General features: G+C 43.8%; 1 protein-coding gene and 1 non-coding gene across 15 annotated transcripts in view; both read left to right on the top strand.

Moving 5' to 3' along the window:
* LOC139530302 (la-related protein 1-like) overlaps positions 1-20175 on the top strand; it is an 87812-nt gene that overhangs the window by 59475 nt on the left and 8162 nt on the right. For 6 of the 14 annotated variants that reach the window (XM_071326576.1, XM_071326569.1, XM_071326577.1 and 3 more), the window contains 10 exons: positions 257-434; positions 6114-6310; positions 10251-10658; positions 12307-12430; positions 12719-12924; positions 13197-13303; positions 13755-13912; positions 14341-14485; positions 17707-17816; positions 18059-18190. In XM_071326576.1, the coding sequence (XP_071182677.1) occupies positions 257-434; positions 6114-6310; positions 10251-10658; positions 12307-12430; positions 12719-12924; positions 13197-13303; positions 13755-13912; positions 14341-14485; positions 17707-17816; positions 18059-18190 (1765 nt within the window). The remainder of the gene's footprint in view (positions 1-256; positions 435-6113; positions 6311-10250; positions 10659-12306; positions 12431-12718; positions 12925-13196; positions 13304-13754; positions 13913-14340; positions 14486-17706; positions 17817-18058; positions 18191-20175) is intronic. The other 8 variants (XR_011666000.1, XM_071326572.1, XM_071326582.1 and 5 more) reach the window with 5 other exon arrangements.
* LOC139531196 (small nucleolar RNA SNORA49) lies at positions 6342-6432 on the top strand. The gene has a single exon (XR_011666298.1). It is a non-coding gene; the product is annotated as a small nucleolar RNA SNORA49 (small nucleolar RNA).

The following is a 20175-nucleotide window of genomic DNA, read 5'->3' as shown; positions in this document are numbered from 1 at the left end:
TGTAACGTAACAAAATGTGGAAAAAGTCAAAGGGTCTCAATACTTTCCAAAGGCACTGTAAATAAAGCTTTATTTGATGATGGGATGTTAATTGCTTAATGATCTCTGGAACAACACCTGTGTGGAACCACCTGCTTTCAATATACTTTATATACCTCATTTACACAAGTGTTTTCTTTATTTTGACAGTTGCATGTAGATGCATACCATTTCATTGTGTTTCATACCCTCAACACTTTTTAAAATCTACCCGTAGTCTTTGAAGGACAGCAAAGAGGTGGAAATCATTGACATGAAGATCCGTCGGAAGGTGGAGCCGGAGAAGTGGCCACTTCCTGGCCTGTCCATGGGACCGGACCACAACCAGGTGGACCTGACCCAGCTCATCCACTGCCCCGAGTTCGTGCCCCGGCAGATGCCCACTAAGCAGACAGGTATAGTAGCTATACCCCCTAGCCAGCCTCACACTATACAACTGATAGTGAATCTGCATAGCTAAGTCTCTATCAAAAAAAGGTGGCTATACATTCAACCATCTATTTCGCCTCTCACTATCAAAACGGTACACTGCCGTGAAAGTTGTTGCCCTATTTCTAATTTTCTCTGTTTTTGCATATTTCTGACACTGAATGTAATCAGATCTTCAACCAAAACCTAAAATTTAGTAAAGTAAAACCGAGTGAGCAAATAACACAAAATGTTGATACTTATTTTATTTATTTATAGTGCCTTTACAGCTTGAATTCTATAATGATTAAATACATTTTCTTTCTCACCCATCTACACACAATACACCATAATGACAAAGTGAACAAGTTTTATTGAAAATTATATACAGAAATGTCTCATTCACATAAGTATTCACACCCCTGAGTCAATACATGTTAGACTCACCTATGGCAGCGATTTCAGCTGTCAGTCTTTCTAGGTAAGTCCCTAAGAGCTTTGCAAACCTGGATTGTACAATATTTGCACATTTTATTAATTCTTCCAGCTCTGTCAAGTTGATCATTGGTAGTTGATTTAAGTCAAAACTGTAACTCAATTAGCAACTCCAATGTATATTTGGCCTTGTGTTTTAGGTTATTTTCCTGCTGAAAGGTGAAATTTGTTTCCCTTTGTCTTTTGGAAAGCAGACTAAACCAGGTTTTCCTCTAGGATTTGGCCTGTGCTTCGCTTTATTGCTTTTCTTTTTTCCCCCAAAACACTCCCTAGTCCTTGCCGATGACAAGCATACCCCCAACATGATGCAGCCGCAACCATGCTTGGAAATATGAAGAGTGGTACTCAGTGATGTGCTGTGTTGGATTTGCCCCAAACATAACACTAAGGGGTGTTCAGGGCATGAAGTAAATTTCTTTCCCACATTTTTTGCAGCTTACCTTAAGTGCCTTATTGAAAACAGTATGCATGTTTTGTAAGAAATATAATTATGTACAGGCGTCCTTCTTTTCACTCTGTCATTTAGGTTAGTGTTGTGGAGTAACTACAATGTTGCTGATCCATCCTTAGTTTTCTCCTATCACAGCCATTAAACTCTAACTGTTTTAAAGTCAACATTGACCTCAGGGTGAGAACCCTGAGGCGCTTTCTTTCCTTTCCGGCAACTGAGTTAGGAAGGACGCCTGTAACTTTGTAGTGACTGCATACACCATCAAAATGATACACCAAAGTGTAATTAATAACTTCACCTTGCTCAAAGGGATATTCAATGTCTGCTTTTTTGTACCCATCTACCAAATAGGTACACTTATTTGCGAGGCGTTCGAAAACATCCCTGGTCTTTGTGGTTGAATCTGTGTTTGAAATTCACTGCTCCACTGAGGGACCTTTACAATTATCTGTATGTGTGGGGTACAGAGATGAGGTAGTCATTCAAAAATAATGTTATACACCATTATTGCTCACAGAGTCCATGTAACTTGTTAAGCACATTTTTACTCCTGAACTTATTCAGGCTGGCCTTGTCAATAAGTATTCAACCCGTTTTAAGAAATTTCAGCTTTTCATTTTTCATTCATTAGTAAAAAAAAAAAAAAAAAAAAAACACAATTCCACTGACATTATGGGGTGTTGTGTGTAGTCCAGTGACACAAAATATGAATTTGACAGCTCTTAAATTCAGGCTGGAACACGGCAAAATGTGTAAAAAGAAAGTGAATACTTTCTGAAAGCACTGTAGTTAACAAACGTATGCAACGCCCAACGCCCCTGCGTGAAAAAGTAATTACCCCTTACACTCAATAACTGGTTGTGGCACCTTTAGCTGCAATGACTGCAACCAAATGCTTCCTGTAGTTGTTGATCAGTCTCTTAACATCCCACTCTTCCATGCAGAACTGCTTTAACTCAGCAACGTTTGTCGGTTTTCGAGCACGAACTGCTCGTTTCAGATCCTGCCACATCTCAATCGGGTCTCGACTTTGACTAAGCCATTCCAGAACTTTACATTTGTTTGTTTTCAGCCATTCTCATGTAGACTTGCTTGTGCGTTCTGGATCTTTGTCTTGCAGCATGACCCAGCTGTGCTTCAAGTCGCGTACGAATTGCCTGACATTCTCCGTTAAAACGTTCTAATACAGAACAGAATTCATGGTTCCTTCAATGACGGCAAGTCATCCTTGTCCTGAGGCAGCGAAGCATCCCCAATCCGTCACACTACTACCACCACCACGCTTGACCGTTGTTACGATGTTCTTACTGTGGGATGCAGTATTTGGTTTTCACCAGACATAACGGGGACCCATGTCGTCCAAAAAAGTTGACTTAAGTTTTGCCAAAAAGCACCCGGATGATCATCAAGACTCCTGGAAGAATTAGTCAAAATGTGAACTTTTTGGACGATCAGGAGGCTGGAAAGATTAGGCATGGGGGCTCTCAGATCCTCAAAGTTCTTCAACTACACCATTTGATAGTGTCTTGACTGGCTGCATCACCGCTTGGTACGGCAACTGCAAGGCACCCGTCCCAAGGCGCTACAGAGGGTGGTGAGTATGGCCCAGTACATCACTGGGGTCGAGCACCCTGCCATCCAGGACATCTATACCAGGGGGTGTCTGAGGAAGGCCCAAAATATTGTCAGACTCCAGCCACCCAAGCCATGGACTTTTCTCGATGCTACCGCACGGCAAGCAGTACCAGTCTGGAACCAACAGGACCCTGAACAGCTTCTACCCCCAAGCCATAAGACTGCTAAACAAGGCTGCTAAATAGCTAATCAAATTGCTACCCGGAATACCTGCATTTACCCTTTTAACTAACTGTCTTGCGCTGACTCTTTCCACACCCTCTAAACTCTACCCACACACACATACTTACACTGACACCCCAACACACACACACACACTATATATACAAAAGTATGTGGACACCCCTTCAAATTAGTGGATTCATCATTTCAGGCACACCCATTGCTGACAGGTGTACAAAATCGAGTACACAGCCATGCAATCTCCATAGACAAATGTTGGCGGTAGAATGGCCTCACTGAAGAGCTCATTGACTTTCAATGTGGCACCATCATAGGATGCCAAGTTTCCATCAAGTCAGTTCGTAACATGTCTGCCCTGCTAGAGCTGCCCCGGTCAACTGTAAGTGCTGTTATTGTGAAGTGGAAACGTCTAGGAGCAACAACGGATCAGCCGCGAAGTGGTAGGCCACACAAGCTCACAGAACGGGACCGTTGAGTGCTGTAGGGTGTAAAGATCGTCTGTCCTCAGTTGCAACACTCACTACCAAGTTTCAAACTGTCTCTGGAAGCAACGTCCGCACAAGAACCGTTCGTCAGAAGCTTCATGAAATGGGTTTTCATGGCCGAGCAGCCGCACACAAGCCTAAGATCACCATGTGCAATGTCAAGTGTAGGCTGGAGTGGCATTAAGCTTGCCGTCATTGGACTCTAGCAGTGGAAATGCGTTCTCTGGAGTGATGAATCACGCTTCACCATCTAGCAGTCCGACAAAACAAATCTGGGTTTTGCGGATGCCAGGAGAACGCTACCTGCCTGAATGCATAATGCTAACTGTAAAGTTTGGTGGAGGAGGAATAATGGCCTGGGGCTGTTTTCATGGTTCGATCTAGGCCCCTTAGTTACAGTAAAGGGAAATCTTGGGAAAGTGTTCTGACCCCTTGACTTTTTCCACTTTTTGTTACGTTACAGCCTTATTCTAAAATGTTATATATTTTTCTCATCAATCTACACACAATACCCCATAATGACAAAGCGAGAACAAATGTTTTCTTTTTTTGTGTGCAAATGTTTTAAACATAAAAAAACAGGTACCTTATTTGCATAAGTATTCAGACCCTTTGCCATGAGACTCAAAATTGAGCTCAGGTGTATCCTCTTATCATTGATCATCCTTGATGTTTCTACAACTTGATTGGAGTCCACCTGTGGTAAATTCAATTGATTGGACATGATTTGGAAAGGCACTCACCTGTCTACACTACCGGTCAAAGTTTTAACACCTACTCATTCAAGGATTTTTCATTATTTTTTACTATTTTCTACATTGTAGAATAATAGTAGAATATAAACTATGAAATTACACATATGGAATCATGTTGTAACCAAAAAAGTGTTGAACAAATAGTGAACCTGATGGTTACTCGTGACAGAGCTCCAGAGTTCCTCTTTGGAGATGGGAGAAGCTTCCAGAAGGTCAACCATCTCTGTAGCACTCCACCAATTGGGCCTTTATGTTGGAGTGGCCAGACGGAAGCCACCACTCAGTAAAAGGCACATGACAGCCCGCTTGGAGTTTGCCAAAAGGCACCTAAAGGACTCTGACCATGAGAATCAAGATTCTCTGTTTTGATGAAACCAAGATTGAACTCTTTGGTCTGAATGCCAAGTGCCACGTCTGGTGGAAACCAGGCACCGCTCATCACCATCCCTACGGTGAAGCATGGTGGTGGCAGCATCATGCTGTGGGGATGTTTTTCAGTGGCAGGGACGGAGAGACTAGGCGACATTGAGGGAAAGATGAACAGAGCAAAGTACAGACAAATCCTTGATGAAAACCTGCTCCGGAGCGCTCATGACTTCAGATTGGGGTGATGGTTCATCTTCCAACAGGACAACAACCCTAAGCATACAGCCAAGACAACACAGGAGTGGCTTCGGGACAAGTCTCTGAATGTCCTTGAGTGGCCCAGCCAGAGGTCGGACTTGAACCTAAACCTGCAGAGAAGAATGTGAGAAACTTATCTAATACAGGTGTGCCGCACTTGTAGTGTCATACCCAAGAAGACTCGATGCTCTAATCGCTGCCAAAGGTGCTTCAACAAAGTACAGAGTAAACGATTTGAATACTTAGGTTAATGTGGTATTTCAGTTTTTTTTATTTGAATACATTTGCAAAATAATCTAAACCTGTTTTTGCTTTGTCATTATGGGGTATTGTGTGTAGATTGAAGAGGGGGGGGGTGAGAAACTATTTAATCAATTTTAGAATAAGGCTGTAACGTGAAAAAAGTGAAGGGGTCTGAATACTTTCCGAATGCACTGTAGCTACCTCAACTACCTCGTAGCCCTGCACATAACCTTGTTGTTTTTACTCGTTACTGTTATTCAGTGAATTTTTTTATGCTCAAGGAATGATTTCAATCGCAGAAAGATCCCTGTACTCCGCCAGCCACAGTCACCATCTACGCGCTAGTTTCTCGCTATCCACTGACATCATCACAACGCTCAGGTGAAGGCTAAATGCTTCCGTACGTTGGCTCAGTTGGAGCAGAACCCAGACACTTGTTCCCTAAGGACCGAGGTATACAGTGTAAAACTGTGAGGTGTAAAACCATTGGTTAAATGGGCTTATTTCTTACTGCTTCTCTGTGAGTACACTGATTCAGTCAAGTGCTCTCCTGCTTTGTGTCTAATAGACAATGATTCGAAAACACTTATTTAATCAGGTAGTACTGGTAGGTAGTTCAAGGGGTATGAGTGGTAGCTATGACTGCATCCCAAGCGCACACTATAAACGAAATAGGGTGCCATTTGAGACACAACTATTGAAAGGTAGCTGATATAGAGTGAGCTTACTCTCACTAGTCCACTCTGTAGGCTTGTCTAGTCTCGTGCTCACCTATAGAGTCAATCTAATCGACAGAGTCTGCTCCAGGGTCTCCCCGGTCCTCCACGCCCACCAGGGGCATGTCCAGGGCCTCCATGCAGCCCAAGGTGGAGCAGGACGTGTCCAACCTGAAGAGCATGCCCAAGGGACTGTCGGCCAGCCTGCCCGACCTGGACTCCGAGTCCTGGATCGAGGTGAAGAAGAGACCCAAGCCCTCCCCGGCCAGAACCAAGGTGAGTGGAGTTGACCTGATTGTCTATTGGCCTCCCTCTCCCTTAATCCAGTCACTCTATGTCCAGTTGAGTGGTCTGGCAATGAAAGAGGATACAGCGTAATGGCTTTCACCTCAGACCATTATCCTACATGATAACTGTAAAAAAAAAAAAAAAAAAAAAAAAACTCTATAACAAAGATGAATGTCGGTTCTATTTGATTAGGGCCATATAAAATCTGTCATTTTTGTTGTTGTTGCCTAATTCACTTATGTTTTTCCCAAATTCCATTTTCTCTGTTTTGTTTTTCAAGCGTTTGTATTTTTTACGTTGGAATTAACGGGAATATATGGTAATTAATGTTAATACCATTTTAAATGTAGTTTTTTTGCATTGGATATATTTATCATATGGAAACAGAAACCTTTTACCTTATCGTAAGTAGACAAATTGCAAATAATTAAATCCTTCCAATCGACATAAAACAATTTAGTTACAAATTGAACTTTAATTAAATTAGTTGATTCTTCACATGGGATGATTTTGCTGAACAACAAAAGGGAATATATAATGATCCCCCATGATCCATCGCATCTCCCAAAAACGTTTTCAACATACATCAAGAAACTAAAGCTTTGGTTGTCTTCTTCTCAGGCTTCCATGTCTTCTCCCTGGACCTCCTCAATGTCCACCTCTTGAACATCAGACTCTGAGGCCTCATCTTCACTATCACTTTCCAACCTTGTTGAGGATGGCTCGTTGTCAGGCTCAAAAAGCCTCAAATTTGCCCAGATGGCCACCAATTTTTCAACCCTTGTATTGGTCAGCCTGTTGCGTGCTTTGGTGTGTGTGTTCCCAAACAAGGATCAATTGCGCTCTGAGGAGGCTGATGTTGGTGGGATTTGGAGGATGATGAAGGCAACAGGGGAAAGAGCCTCAGATCCACAAAGTCTCTTCCACCAGGTGGCTGATGAGATATGTTGGCACGACTGCCATATTGCATCTCCATCCCAAATCCCTTGCTTGTAAGTGTACTTCGCCAGACTGCCAAGAACCTTGCCTTCATCCAGCCCAAGGTGGCGAGACACGGTAGTGATGACACCATAGGCCTTGTTGATCTCTGCACCAGACAGGATGCTCTTGCCAGCATACTTGGGGTCCAACATGTATGCTGCGGCGTGTATGGGCTTCAGGCAGAAGTCTCATGCTTTTTGATATATTTCAGAACTGCAGTTTCCTCTGCTTGGAGCAACAGTGAAGTGGGCAGGGCAGTATGGATTTCTTCTCTTACATCTGCAAGCAGTCTGAAAATCAGACAGGATGTTATTGTCTCCCTCAATCCGTGCAATGGCTACTGCTATAGGTTTCAGGAGTTTCAGGCTGCTTAACACTCTCTCCCAAAATACATCATCCAGGAGGATTCTCTTGATGGGGCTGTCCATATCGGCAGACTGTGATATGGCCATTTCTTGGAGAGACTCCTTCCCTTCCAGGAAACTGTCAAACATGATGACAACACCACCCCAATGGGTGTTGCTGGGCAGCTTCAATGTGGTGCTCTTATTCTTCTCACTTTGCTGCTATAACTTGATGACCCTTCACGTACCTAACCATTTCCTTGGCTCTCTTGTAGAGTGTATCCATTGTTTTCAGTGCCATGATGTCCTTGAGGAGCAGATTCAATGCATGAGCAGCACAGCCAATGGGTGTGATGTGAGGGTAGGACTCCACTTTAGACCAAGCAGCCTTCATGTTCGCAACATTGTCTGTCACCAGTGCAAATACCTTCTGTGGTCCAAGGTCATTGACCTCCTTCAGCTCATCTGCAATGTAGAGAACGTTGTCTGTCCTCTTGTAGAATACTGGTTGAGGGGTGGAGAATTATTCCTTGCCCACGAACATTCTACCACCCATCAGAGATGATTGCAATAGTCTTTCTCTTTGATTTGCTTGACCTTCACTTGAACTCTGTTGAACTCTGCATCCAGCAAATGAGTAGATAAAGCATGTCTGGTTGGAGGGGTGTATGCTGGGCGAAGAACATTCAGAAATCTCTTCCAATACACATTGCCTGTGAGCATCAGAGGTTGCATACACAGTTGCATACACAGCTCGAGCAAGACATTCATTCAGCATTTCTCTGACTACGTTCCTCCATTGAGTCAAAAAAGCGTCTGATTCCAGGAGGACCATGAGCTGTTGCTATCGATAAGGTGTCTAATTCATCATTTTCACCTCGAATAGAATTAGAGGGACTTTTGTCAGAGGTTGCTTGTTGTGAGAGCTGAGGGAACTTTACGCACTTGGCCAAGATGATTCTGCATCTCTGTTGCATTCTTCACATGATTTGGCACTGTATTTGCAAATGTACACAGCTTTTCCTTCTACATTTGCTGCAGTGAAATGTATCCACACATCAAATAGTGCCCGTGGCATTTTCCTGTAAAGATTAGGAAAAAAATTGTAAAAAAAAACAAACAAATACAATTCCATGTACAGATAAATAGTTAAGCATTTAGATTAAACAACTCCTTTGTAAGATAGATGTTTTAAAATGAAGCATGTATAGAAACAGGTGAATTAACACTCCTCAGTTAGCAGGCTCAAACAAGCAAAAACTAACTAGCAGAAATTGTTTTAACACACTTTGCTGTTGGCAACTATTTACTAGATAACAAAAAATTATGTATGTCATATAAAATATTTTCACCCCACCCAGTATTGTAACCAAAACTTACCAGAAAGCATGTAGTCCTTGGCCCAAACGGTGTAGTAGTGTGGGCTCAATAGCATCTCATTAGTGTGCAAGATCTTGAGAATCAGCTGTACATGTGATGGAAGAATGCACTGTGCATGCAGATGGTTGCAATTCCATTGAATTGGGGATAGTTTAACCAAAATATGCCACAAGACCTAGAATTGCCTTGTGTATCCCACAAAAAAAGGTTCACTGTTATAAGCTAACCTTTTAAAAATAATTTAATCAAAATTCCCTGGCTTTAACTTCGCATGGAAAAATTTTGGAAATTTACCGGAACGTTTCGGAACCTTTGCACCCCTATGTGTGGGGGATTGTTCTCAAAATTACACCTTTTTTAATAGAAAAACAACAAAATGTAATGTTTTAAAGCTGCAATATGTAACTTTTTTGATGACATCAAATTCACATGGAAAGGTGTGTTTATAGATCTGTCATTCTCATTGAAAACAAGTCTAAGAAGCAGTTTTGTGTGCGCTATTTCTATGCTTCCTGTTCTTAAGTTTCGGTTTGTACACCAGCTTCAAACAGCTGAAAATACAATATTTTTGGTTTTGGAAAATATCTTTCACAGTGGTTTAGATGGTACTATGAATCTCTACAATATAATAATTGTAGAGTCTGAAATTTATTAGAACTTTTGCAACCAGAAAATGGCAGAACAATTTCTGAATAGTGCAGCTTTAAGTCCACAGCAATGCCTAAACCTAAATCAGGTGACCACTTTTGAGGTCTGGGAAAAATCTAAGAAATTTATATTTTTTGGTGTAGATACCCTTTAATTCAAGTGCTCACCAGCCAGGGATTTGTTTGATTAGGGTGTTTTTGTAGTGCACATGCGATTGCAGTTTGCTAAACAAAGCGCCACTGGATTGATGCAAGTAATCATGATCTAATTTTGCCAGGTAGTAGGCATAGACCAAAGCGTTTGTTCAAAGTAGTGCACTACATAGGGAATAGGTTGCCATTTGGGGTATGTTCAATATGTTGCTGTTCATCACCAGTCCATTCCCCCTGCCCGTGGTGTTATCTATTCATCCTCTCACCAGCACCATCTTCATGGTGTCCCTGCCTGTATACAGTATGACTGTCTGCCTGCTCCATACCTCTACATTGCCCTTTCTCTACTTCCTTGTCTCCCTCTCCACCTTGGCACCCATCCATCTCTCCACGCCTCCTCCCATGGACGTTGACTGACGGTAGACCCCTTCGTTGCAGCAGAACGAAGACGCTCTCTCCCCGGTGCCCAAGGCCGGCCTCAGCCTGGTCCCCTCCGCCGCCTCAGCCAAGGAGGAGCAGGATGAGCCCGAGGAGCTGGACTTCATGTTTGACGAGGAGATGGAGCAGATGGATGGCCGCAGGAACACATTTACCGACTGGTCCGATGAGGACTCGGACTGCGAGATCGCCGACAACGACGTCAACAAGATCCTCATTGTGACACAGACGCCGCCCTATCTGCGCAAGCACCCAGGGGGTGACCGCACGGGCCACCACACGTCGCGCTCCAAGCTGACCAATGAGCTGGTGAAGGTGATCAACGACGGCCTGTACTACTACGAAGCGGGCCTGTGGGATGACAACTACGAACCCGAGTACGCCACCATCAAGGTCAGTCCCTTTCACTTTGAATTTAACTCTGTAGTCAGGTAGCAAGCACTCTTATCTAGAATTGGTGCGTTAATTTGAGGACTGTGAGGATGGATATCAGAATTTCCAATAGGTAGTAACTAACTATTTGGGGACAGCCTAAGTAATTCCAGATTCTCTAGTTAAATGAGGCATGTGCCTAGTTTCCACCAGGCCCGGAAACCATTTAAACAAAATACTCTTGTTGTGACAGTCACTATTCAGAGATTAAAAAAAACAACAACAAATGGAGAACAATAATAAACCAATCGGTTATGAACAACCGCGTATCACTGATATAACTTAAGTGGGCAGTTTTTGTCCCCGCTCCCATTGTGGCAGGGCACTTTGTGCCGTTTACGTGCCCCCCCCCCCCCCCCCCCCATCCAGTGGTGTGTTAATAAATAAACCCTATCTGGGCTGCGTCTGCCTAGCTAAGGGCTCTGTGGAGTGGGTTTCAAGGGGGAAAATGGCTCTTCAGATGTCTTCAGAGGTAACTAGGTCAGAGATGGCTCGCGCTTGAAAAGTAAGTCTTGTTTCCTAGGTTGCATCCAAAATGGTACCCTATTTACTGCACTACCAGAAATGTATGGGCCCTGTTCAAAAGTAATGCACTATATAGGCAATAGGGTGCCATTTGCGACAAAAGCTCAGTGTGTAGAAGTCAAGTTCTAGTTTAGTTCCTATAATTTTGTTATTTTTATACCAGTTTTGTCTGAGTAAAGTAGAGGGTTCTGTGTTGTGTTTGGAGGTTGTTACTGTTGACAAAGCCCCAGTTTGAAATAGAGCCTTCATCGAACTTCCAAGTTAATATAGCCTAGTAGTATTCTTGGTCACCATGCCATGTTGGTGCGTGTCTGACCGTTGCCAAACTTTGATGAAGGTACATTACGCTACACAGATCATTGTTGATTACAGCCTATTTCCTACTCCCCCCCCCCCCCCATCTTTTGTTTGTCTCTTGGAATAAAAACAGTTTTTTGGACATGCAATGAGGCGGTGTAAATGATCACATGATCAAGTGTTTTGCTTTTGAATGTTCATCACCTGGTCTGATTGATATTGGCACGATTTATCGGACACAAATAAAGGCTAGTCCTGGACTAAGTAGAGGTCTCTGGATCTAAATGGACCCAAGGACAATTGGACCTGACCCGATCGTAAAAATGTAAATGGCGACCGAACGGACCCGAGGACAATCAGATCCAAACCCGAATGGCCCAGAGGACAACACCATAGACCCGACCTGAACCCTAACGGATCCGGGTCTAGATTGGGCCATCTATAAGTAAATAAATGCACCTTATTAGTCGAAAATAAATATGCTTTAAGCTATGCAGAGCTGTGGTCAGGTCCATTCGGGTCTAACCGCTGTAGTTACATAGACCCGATGACAATCAAACAGGACCCGGTCCCGAGGGACAAGTTAGAATTTTGGTTGGGTCTCGGGTATATCGTGTCAACCAGGACCCGTGAAGACCTTTTCACTAAGAAGCACTTTCCATGGAAAATCTCCATTGTACATGCTTTTTTATTCTAGGACTAGATCTGCCTCCCTGAAACGAACCAGCCCATTGAGTTTACCACCGCTGTTTCACTGAGCCTCCCTGTCATGTGGTTGTCTCTGCAGCAAGAGGTGGAGAACTTCAAAAAGGTTCACCTGATCAGCCGAGAGGAGTTTGACTGCCTGACCCCAGAGCCCCCCGTCGACCCCAACCAGGAGGTGCCCCCTGGACCCCCAAAGCCCCAGCAGAGTGAGTACCACAGACACATGAGCGGATGAGACGCAGACCTCTTACTAAGACGGGTGGGGTCACACAGCTATGGCTTAATCACATGCCAAACACAACCACTCTACTGAACCAACATTGGGGAAATAACACCAGATATAGAGAGCAGAATAATACATTGAATAAATTGGTGTTTCTATGGCTTTACAACGCCGACAAGCTATAGGAATACCTCCACGTAAGTCTTATTCATGTGCATATTGAAGCTGTGATACAGAAATGACCCATATGAACACGTGACTCATCTCTCAGTTCCCGTAGACGCCTTGGCGAACAAACTGTTCGGTGCCCCTGAGCCTTCCACAATAGCACGCTCCCTCCCGACTACTGTACCTGACTCGCCCAACTACCGCAGTGCCCGGACACCCCGCACGCCTCGCACCCCGCACCGGAAGGACCCCGCCATGACGCCCCGTTTCTACCCTGTTGTGAAGGAGAGCCGGCCCGTCGACGCCAAGGTAACAATTTTGTTTCGGACATTTTTGCTTAGACTTACCCACATCCCGTAGATCTACCAGGGTACAGTTCTCTATTGGTTATTGATTTTGACATATCTGACATCTGTCAGGCGCCACACTGCTCCTCTATTTATGCTAATACATTTAATTTGTGAAGTGTCTTTCATTTACATCTGAAACCTCCGACTAGGGGTGGATTTGGGTCTGGGCGTCTTGACTGCTGTGGGTACTGTTTGGTCAACTGTCCTCTCTCTATCCCCCTCTGTCTCCAGACCCCCAGGAAAAGGAAGACCAGGCACAGCTCCAACCCCCCCATGGAGTGCCACGTTGGCTGGGTGATGGACTCGCGGGAGCACCGATCTCGCACCGCCTCCGTCAGGTGAGTCAAGTCCCCTCATCTCCTGTTGCTAACGTGTGCACTTGTTCATATTACTACAAAAGTATTTTTATGTCTTCTTTAGAACATTCCAGTGCAATAAGAATTGTTGAAGTCGTACAGAATTGTTTATCACTTACACATTGGTCCATGTACTTACCAATGCTGTACTTACACCAGCGTTTCCCAAACTCGGTCCTGGGGACCCCAAGGGGTACATGTTTTCATCTTCTCCCCCCCAGCACTACACAGCTGACTCAAACAATCACATCCCAATGATGAGTTGGTTATTTGAATCTGCTGTGTAGTACTGGGGCAAAAACCAAAATGTGCACACCTTGGGGTCCCCAAGACAGAGTTTGAAAAATGCTGACTTACACCCATTTCATACAGGCTTAATTTGTCAGTGGTGTTTGTATGTGCGTTTAATAACTCCTCTTCCCTCTCTCTCCAGCTCCAATGCCAGCCCCTCAGAGGGTACACCTGCGTTGGGGGGAATTGGCTGCACCCCCCAGTCGCTCCCCAATTTCCAGCACCCCTCCCACGAGTTGCTCAAGGAGAACGGCTTCACGCAACACGTTTATCACAAGTACCGTCGACGCTGCCTAAACGGTACTCATAGATACCATATATTTTTCCCTGAACAAAGATCACACACAGATATATTCATTCATTCACACAGACATATTCATTAATTGTGGTCACTCATTCACGCGCAGGCGCGGTCACTCATTCACGCGCTTACACAGTAGATTCCATAGAGCCTTTGAGAGCCATATACCTATACCTCTTCCATTGTTTACTCTCTCCTATTCAGAGACTAGAAAGTGAAGTCACACACGTCACATTATACTTGTGTGTAAATAGTTAGGAACACTGCGTATAGAAACAATAGCTGTTGCTTGCTTTGTCACACAGGGTGCATCCCAAATGGTCAAATTGCCTACATAGTGCACTACTTTTGAAAATATAGGGACTAGGGTGGCATTTGGGACACAGTGTCTGTCTGACCCTTCACCCCTCCACCCCACTAATCACAGAACGCAAGCGGTTGGGCATCGGCCAATCTCAGGAGATGAACACGCTGTTCCGTTTCTGGTCGTTCTTCCTGAGGGATCACTTCAACAGGAAGATGTACGAGGAGTTCAGACAGCTGGTGGTGGAGGACGGCAAGGAGGGATACAGGTAATGCTTCATTTCATTCTTTGCTTAATACTTACCAATCTACCAATTATACACAGAACTTTGATTGTAAAGAGCCTAAAATTGCGTGTTGGGCAAGGAGAGCGCAATATGTGAAGGCTCTTGACCCTTAAAATTATTTGGGCCTAAAATTGTGTTTGGGAAGGGGAGGTAACAGGGGCAGACACTTGTTCAAGCCCTGCTCTAACACACCTGACTAAATCAAACACAGGGATTTTTCTGCAAATGAAATTCTTGGGTGGTCCGCCTAAGCTTTTTTTGGGGGGCCGTCTAAACGGTGTACAAAATAATTTTTCTGAAAAAAGAAAAAACCTTTTTGTGTAAGCTTAAACAACTAAAACCAGATATAAAGTATGTAGAAAAGATAATGGACCTACTGAACTACAATATAAAGGCAACATGTAAAGTGTTGGTCCCATTTTTCATGAGCTGAAATAAAAGAACCCAGACATTTTCCATATGCCCAAAACATTATTTCTCTCAAATGTTGTGTACATCCCTGTTTAGTGAGCGTTTCTCCTTTGTCAAGATAATCCATCCATCTGAAAGGTGTGGCATATCGAAAAGCTGATTTAAACAGCATGATCAATAAAACAAAAGGTCACTCTAAAATGTGCAGTTTTGTCACACAACACATTGCCATAGATGTCTCAAGTTTTGAGGGAGCGTGCTATTGGCATGCTGACTGCAGGAATGTTCACCACAGCTGTTGCCGGAGACTTTAATGTTCATTTCTCTACTATAAGCCACCTCCAATGTTTTCGAGAATTTGGCAGTACGTCCAACCAGCCTCAACCACAGCTGGCTTCTTCACCTGCGGGATCGTCTGAGACCTGCCACTCGGACAGCTGATGAAACTTTGGGTTTGCACTACCAAAGAATTTCTGTCCAAGCTTATCTGCGTGCTCGTCAAACTCACCGGGGTCTTGACCAGACTGCAGTTGGGCATCATAACCGACTTCAGTGGGAAAATGCTCACCTTCGATGGCCACTGGCTTGCTGGAGAAGTGTGCTCTTCCCGGATGAATCCCGGTTTCAACTCTACCGGCAGGCAGTGTGTATGGTGTCGTGTGGGTGAGCAGTTTCCTGATGTCAACGTTGTGAACAGAGTGCCCCATGGTGGTGGTGGGGTTATGGTATGGGCAGACGAAAACAATGACATTTTATTGATAATTTTAATGCACAGAGATACCGTGACAAGATCACCCATTGAGCATGTTTGGGATGCTCTGGACCGACATGTACGACAGCATGTTCCAGTTCCCGACAATATCCAGCAACTATGCACAGCCATTGAAGAGTGGGACAACATTCCACAGGCCACAATTAACAGCCTGATCAACTCTATGCAAAGGAAATGTGTCGTGCTGCATTAGGCAAATGGTGGTCACACCAGATACTGACTTAAAAAAATAAAAAATAAATATGTATCCATGCCCCCATCTTTTTTTTTAAGGTATCTGTGACCAACAGGTGCATATCTGTATTCCCAGTCATGTGAAATCCATAGATCAGGGCCTAATGAATGTATTTCAATTGACTGATTTCCTTATTTAATTGTAACTCAGTAAAATCGGTGCATTTATATTTTTGTTCAGTGTATTTTTTTCATAATAGACTCAGCAAAAAAAGAAAAGTCTTCTCACTGTCAACTGCATTTATTTTCAGTAAACTTAACATGTAAATATTTGTATGAACATAACAAGATTCAACAACTGAACAAGTTCCACAGACATGTGGCTAACAGAAATGGAATATTGTGTCCCTGAACAAAGCGGGGGTCAAAATAAAAAGTAACAGTCAGTATCTGGTGTGCTGCATTAAGTACTGCAGTGCAGCTCCTCATGGACTGCACCAGATTTCCAGTTCTTTCTGTGAGATGTTACCCCCCCTCTTCCACCAAGGCACCTGCAAGTTCTCAGACATTTTAGGGGGGATGGCCCTAGCCCTCACCCTCCGATTCAACAGGTCCCAGACGTGCTCAATGGGATTGAGATCCGGGCTCTTCGCTGGCCATGGCAGGTCACTGACATTCCTGTCTTGCAGGAAATCACGCACAGAACGAGCAGTATGGCTAGTGGCATTGTCATGCTGGAGGGTCATGTCAGGATGAGCCTGCAGGAAGGTTACCACATGAGGAAGGAGGATGTCTTCCCTGTAACGCACAGCGTTGAGATTACCTGCAATGACGACAAGCTCAGTCCGATGATGCTGTGACACACCGCCCCAGACCATGACGACCCTCCACCTCCAAATCGATCCCGCTCCAGAGTACAGTCCTCGGTGCAACGCTCATTCCTTCAACGATAAATGCGAATCCGACCATCACCTCTGGTGAGACAAAACTGCGACTCGTCAGTGAAGAGCACTTTTTACCAGTCCTGTCTGGTCCAGCGACGGTGGGTTTGTGCCCATAGGCAACATTGTTGCCGGTGTTGTCTGGTGAGGACCTGCCTTACAACAGGCCTACAAGCCCTCAGTCCAGCCTCTCTCAGCCTATTGCGGACAGTCTGAGCACTGATGGAGGGATTGTGCATTCCTGGTGTAACTCGGGCAGTTGTTGTTGCCATCCTGTACCTGTCCCTCTGGTGTGATATTCGGATGTACCGATCCTGTGCAGGTGTTACACGTGGTCTGCCACTGCGAGGACAATCAGCTTTCCGTCCTGTCTCTCTGTAGCGCTGTCTTAGGCGTCTCACAGTACGGACATTGCAATTTATTGCCCCGGCCACATCTGCAGTCCTCATGCCTCCTTGCAGCATGCCTAAGGCATGTTCACGAAGATGAGCAGGCCTTTTTAGTGTCCTAAGTTTTCATAACTGTGACCTTAATTGCCTACCGTCTGTAAGCTGTTAGTGTCTTAACGACCGTTCCACAGGTGCATGTTCATTAATTGTTTATGGTTCATTCAACAAGCATGGAAAACAGTGTTCAAACCATTTACAATGAAAATCTGTGAAGTTATTTGGATTTTTACGAATGATCTTTGAAAGACATGGTCCTGAAAAGGGATGTATCTTTTTTTTGCTGAGTTTATAATCTTTAAGAACTAACAATCACCAAAATAAAAGCTAGACAGTCAGGGTGAATAGAAAATTACAGTACCAAATTCGAGTACCACTACCAGTGTTAGTAAATGGGTGTTTGTTTAGTCTGCTCGATCACCACACACAGCTGATTAATACCTGTTGTCTGTATTGCAGGTACGGTTTGGAGTGCCTGTTCAGGTACTACAGTTACGGACTGGAAAGGAAATTCAGGCCAAACATTTTCAAGGACTTCCAGGAGGAGACCATGAAAGACTACGAAGCTGGTGAGATGCATCACCTACGGAAGGAACCTCAACCATACACATTCACACAGCGCAGTAACTCTCGATTTGGTTACTACTGTTCCTCCACAATGAGTACATTCTGTGTACCAAATGGAACCATATTCCCCATATAGTGCACTACTTTTGACCAGAGCCTTAGATAGGGAATAGGGTGCTATTTGGGACGTAGGCTTAGACTTCTCCCTAACACCTGCCTGTCTCTGTGTCCCCATCTCCCACAGGCCAGCTGTATGGACTTGAGAAGTTTTGGGCATTTCTTAAATACTCCAAAAACAAGAACATGGGGATCGACCCCAAGCTGCAGGAGTGCTTGAGCAAGTTTAAGCGTCTCGAGGATTTCAGAATCGATGTAAGTAGGGAAACCTGTCAAAGAAAGTTACATGTTCTCTTCTACTTTTTACGACTAGTGAAACCTGTCAAAGAAAGTTACATGTTCTCTTCTACTTTTTACTACTAGTGAAACCTGTCAAAGTTACATGTTCTCTTCTACTTTTTACTACTAGTGAAACCTGTCAGTTACATGTTCTCTTCTACTTTTTACTACTAGTGAAACCTGTCAAAGTTACATGTTCTCTTCTACTTTTTACTACTAGTGAAACCTGTCAGTTACATGTTCTCTTCTACTTTTTACTACTAGTGAAACCTGTCAGTTACATGTTCTCTTCTACTTTTTACTACTCGTGAAACCTGTCAAAGTTACATGTTCTCTTCTACTTTTTACTACTCGTGAAACCTGTCAGTTACATGTTCTCTTCTATTTTTTTACTACTAGTGAAACCTGTCAAAGTACACGTTTAGACACCTTTACTACAACTTTTTCACTGCTGGCTACGTGAGGGCTATCATGCTTCGTCAAGCTTTTGTAGGGTGGAAGTACTGAGAAAGTGGGTTTGTTAACATTAAAAGAATCCCTGTTGCATAGAGATGTTTAGAGTAGGGGTGTGACGTTTAAACAAAATTGGGACCATTAAGATTTAGAAAAAAATCCCTAACTTTTTGTTGTTGTTGACAACTAAAATCACAGTGCAGTTATTACAACCACCACTAACAGGTCCCAATCATCATCATAAAGGGGACATGTTAAATTAAACCAACACCTAATGCAACGATGCTGCAAAGTTAGTAGGAGGAGATGGGTATCTTTAAAATGATTTGCCACGGATATAAAGCGTTCCGCACGTCATCCTCATTTACCGTTGACAAAAAATGGCAGAGTGAGACAGGGAAGTGGCGGCAGCGAGGTCCTGTACGCCAATACTTTAAGAAGTTAAATGAGAAGGTTGTGAAATGTGAACTTAGCGAGGTGGAAATAAGCATCAGTGACAGTACAGGTGCAATGCTGAAAGGGAGGCACCTTGAGACTCAACCGGTTGCTGGCAGCATTGCGATAAGGAATAGAGTGGGAAAATCACAGCGCTGTTTATAGAAATGATTGCAGTTGATATGCACCATTTGTCAATGGTCGAGGATGTCGGCTTCAATGTTGCCCTAATGGCATGTCTAGAAGCAGACCACAAGATGACATGAAATAGTACAATGATTGTTATGCAAGTAGGCCTACAATGAAGTCCCGTCACTACTGACAACTGAGAACATGGCGAGGCACACAGCAGAGAACCTAAAATGGCATTAACTACCATTGTTGTAGTGTTTCCACTAGATAGCACAGCCACAAAGTTCAAATTGGATATATCGTAAATTCACATGAAAACAAAAATGTGTTTTTGGTCTTCATTTAGGGTTATGCGTAAGGTTAACATTAGGTTTAAAATCACATTTTAAGAAGATCAATTGTAGAAATTTGCAGGCTTCGTGACTTTGTTGCTGTAGTAAATGGTGACGACCGTCTGGTAGGTAGCCAGGTCAGCGGTAGATTGAACTGCATTGCCCCCTAGCGGTCATACGCAGGAAAATATCTGAATTGTGAATTCACGTCATTTTTAGATGTATTCTTTGCTGTTTAAACGTTAAGACATACCTAATATCAAAGTTGTATTTAATAATAGAATAGTTAGGTGGTGCTTATATAGTCCTGTTTCAATGTATGTACAAGGTGGTAAACTGTACAAGTGTTGGGTGTGAAATGGAAACGTATTTTTTGGCAAATCCCACTCCCTCTGAGACACCTTTGGAGAATTTCAGCCATTATTGAGGGCGACCCTGGAGCAATTAAGTGTAATTGCCTTGCTCAAGGGCAGAATAGATTTTCACCTTGTCGGCTCGGGGATTCGATCCAGCAACCTTTCGGTTACTGGCCCAACGATCCTAACTGCCAGGCTACCTGCCACCCCCATGGGTTATTTGTCAAGGGTGCTGCCCGTGCGCTCAGAAGCCATAA

This window comes from Salvelinus alpinus, chromosome 9 (assembly GCF_045679555.1).
Source record: "Salvelinus alpinus chromosome 9, SLU_Salpinus.1, whole genome shotgun sequence".
Lineage (NCBI taxonomy): Eukaryota > Metazoa > Chordata > Actinopteri > Salmoniformes > Salmonidae > Salvelinus > Salvelinus alpinus.
Note: the sequence above shows the minus strand (reverse complement) of the source record. Positions and strands in the feature narration are given on the sequence as shown.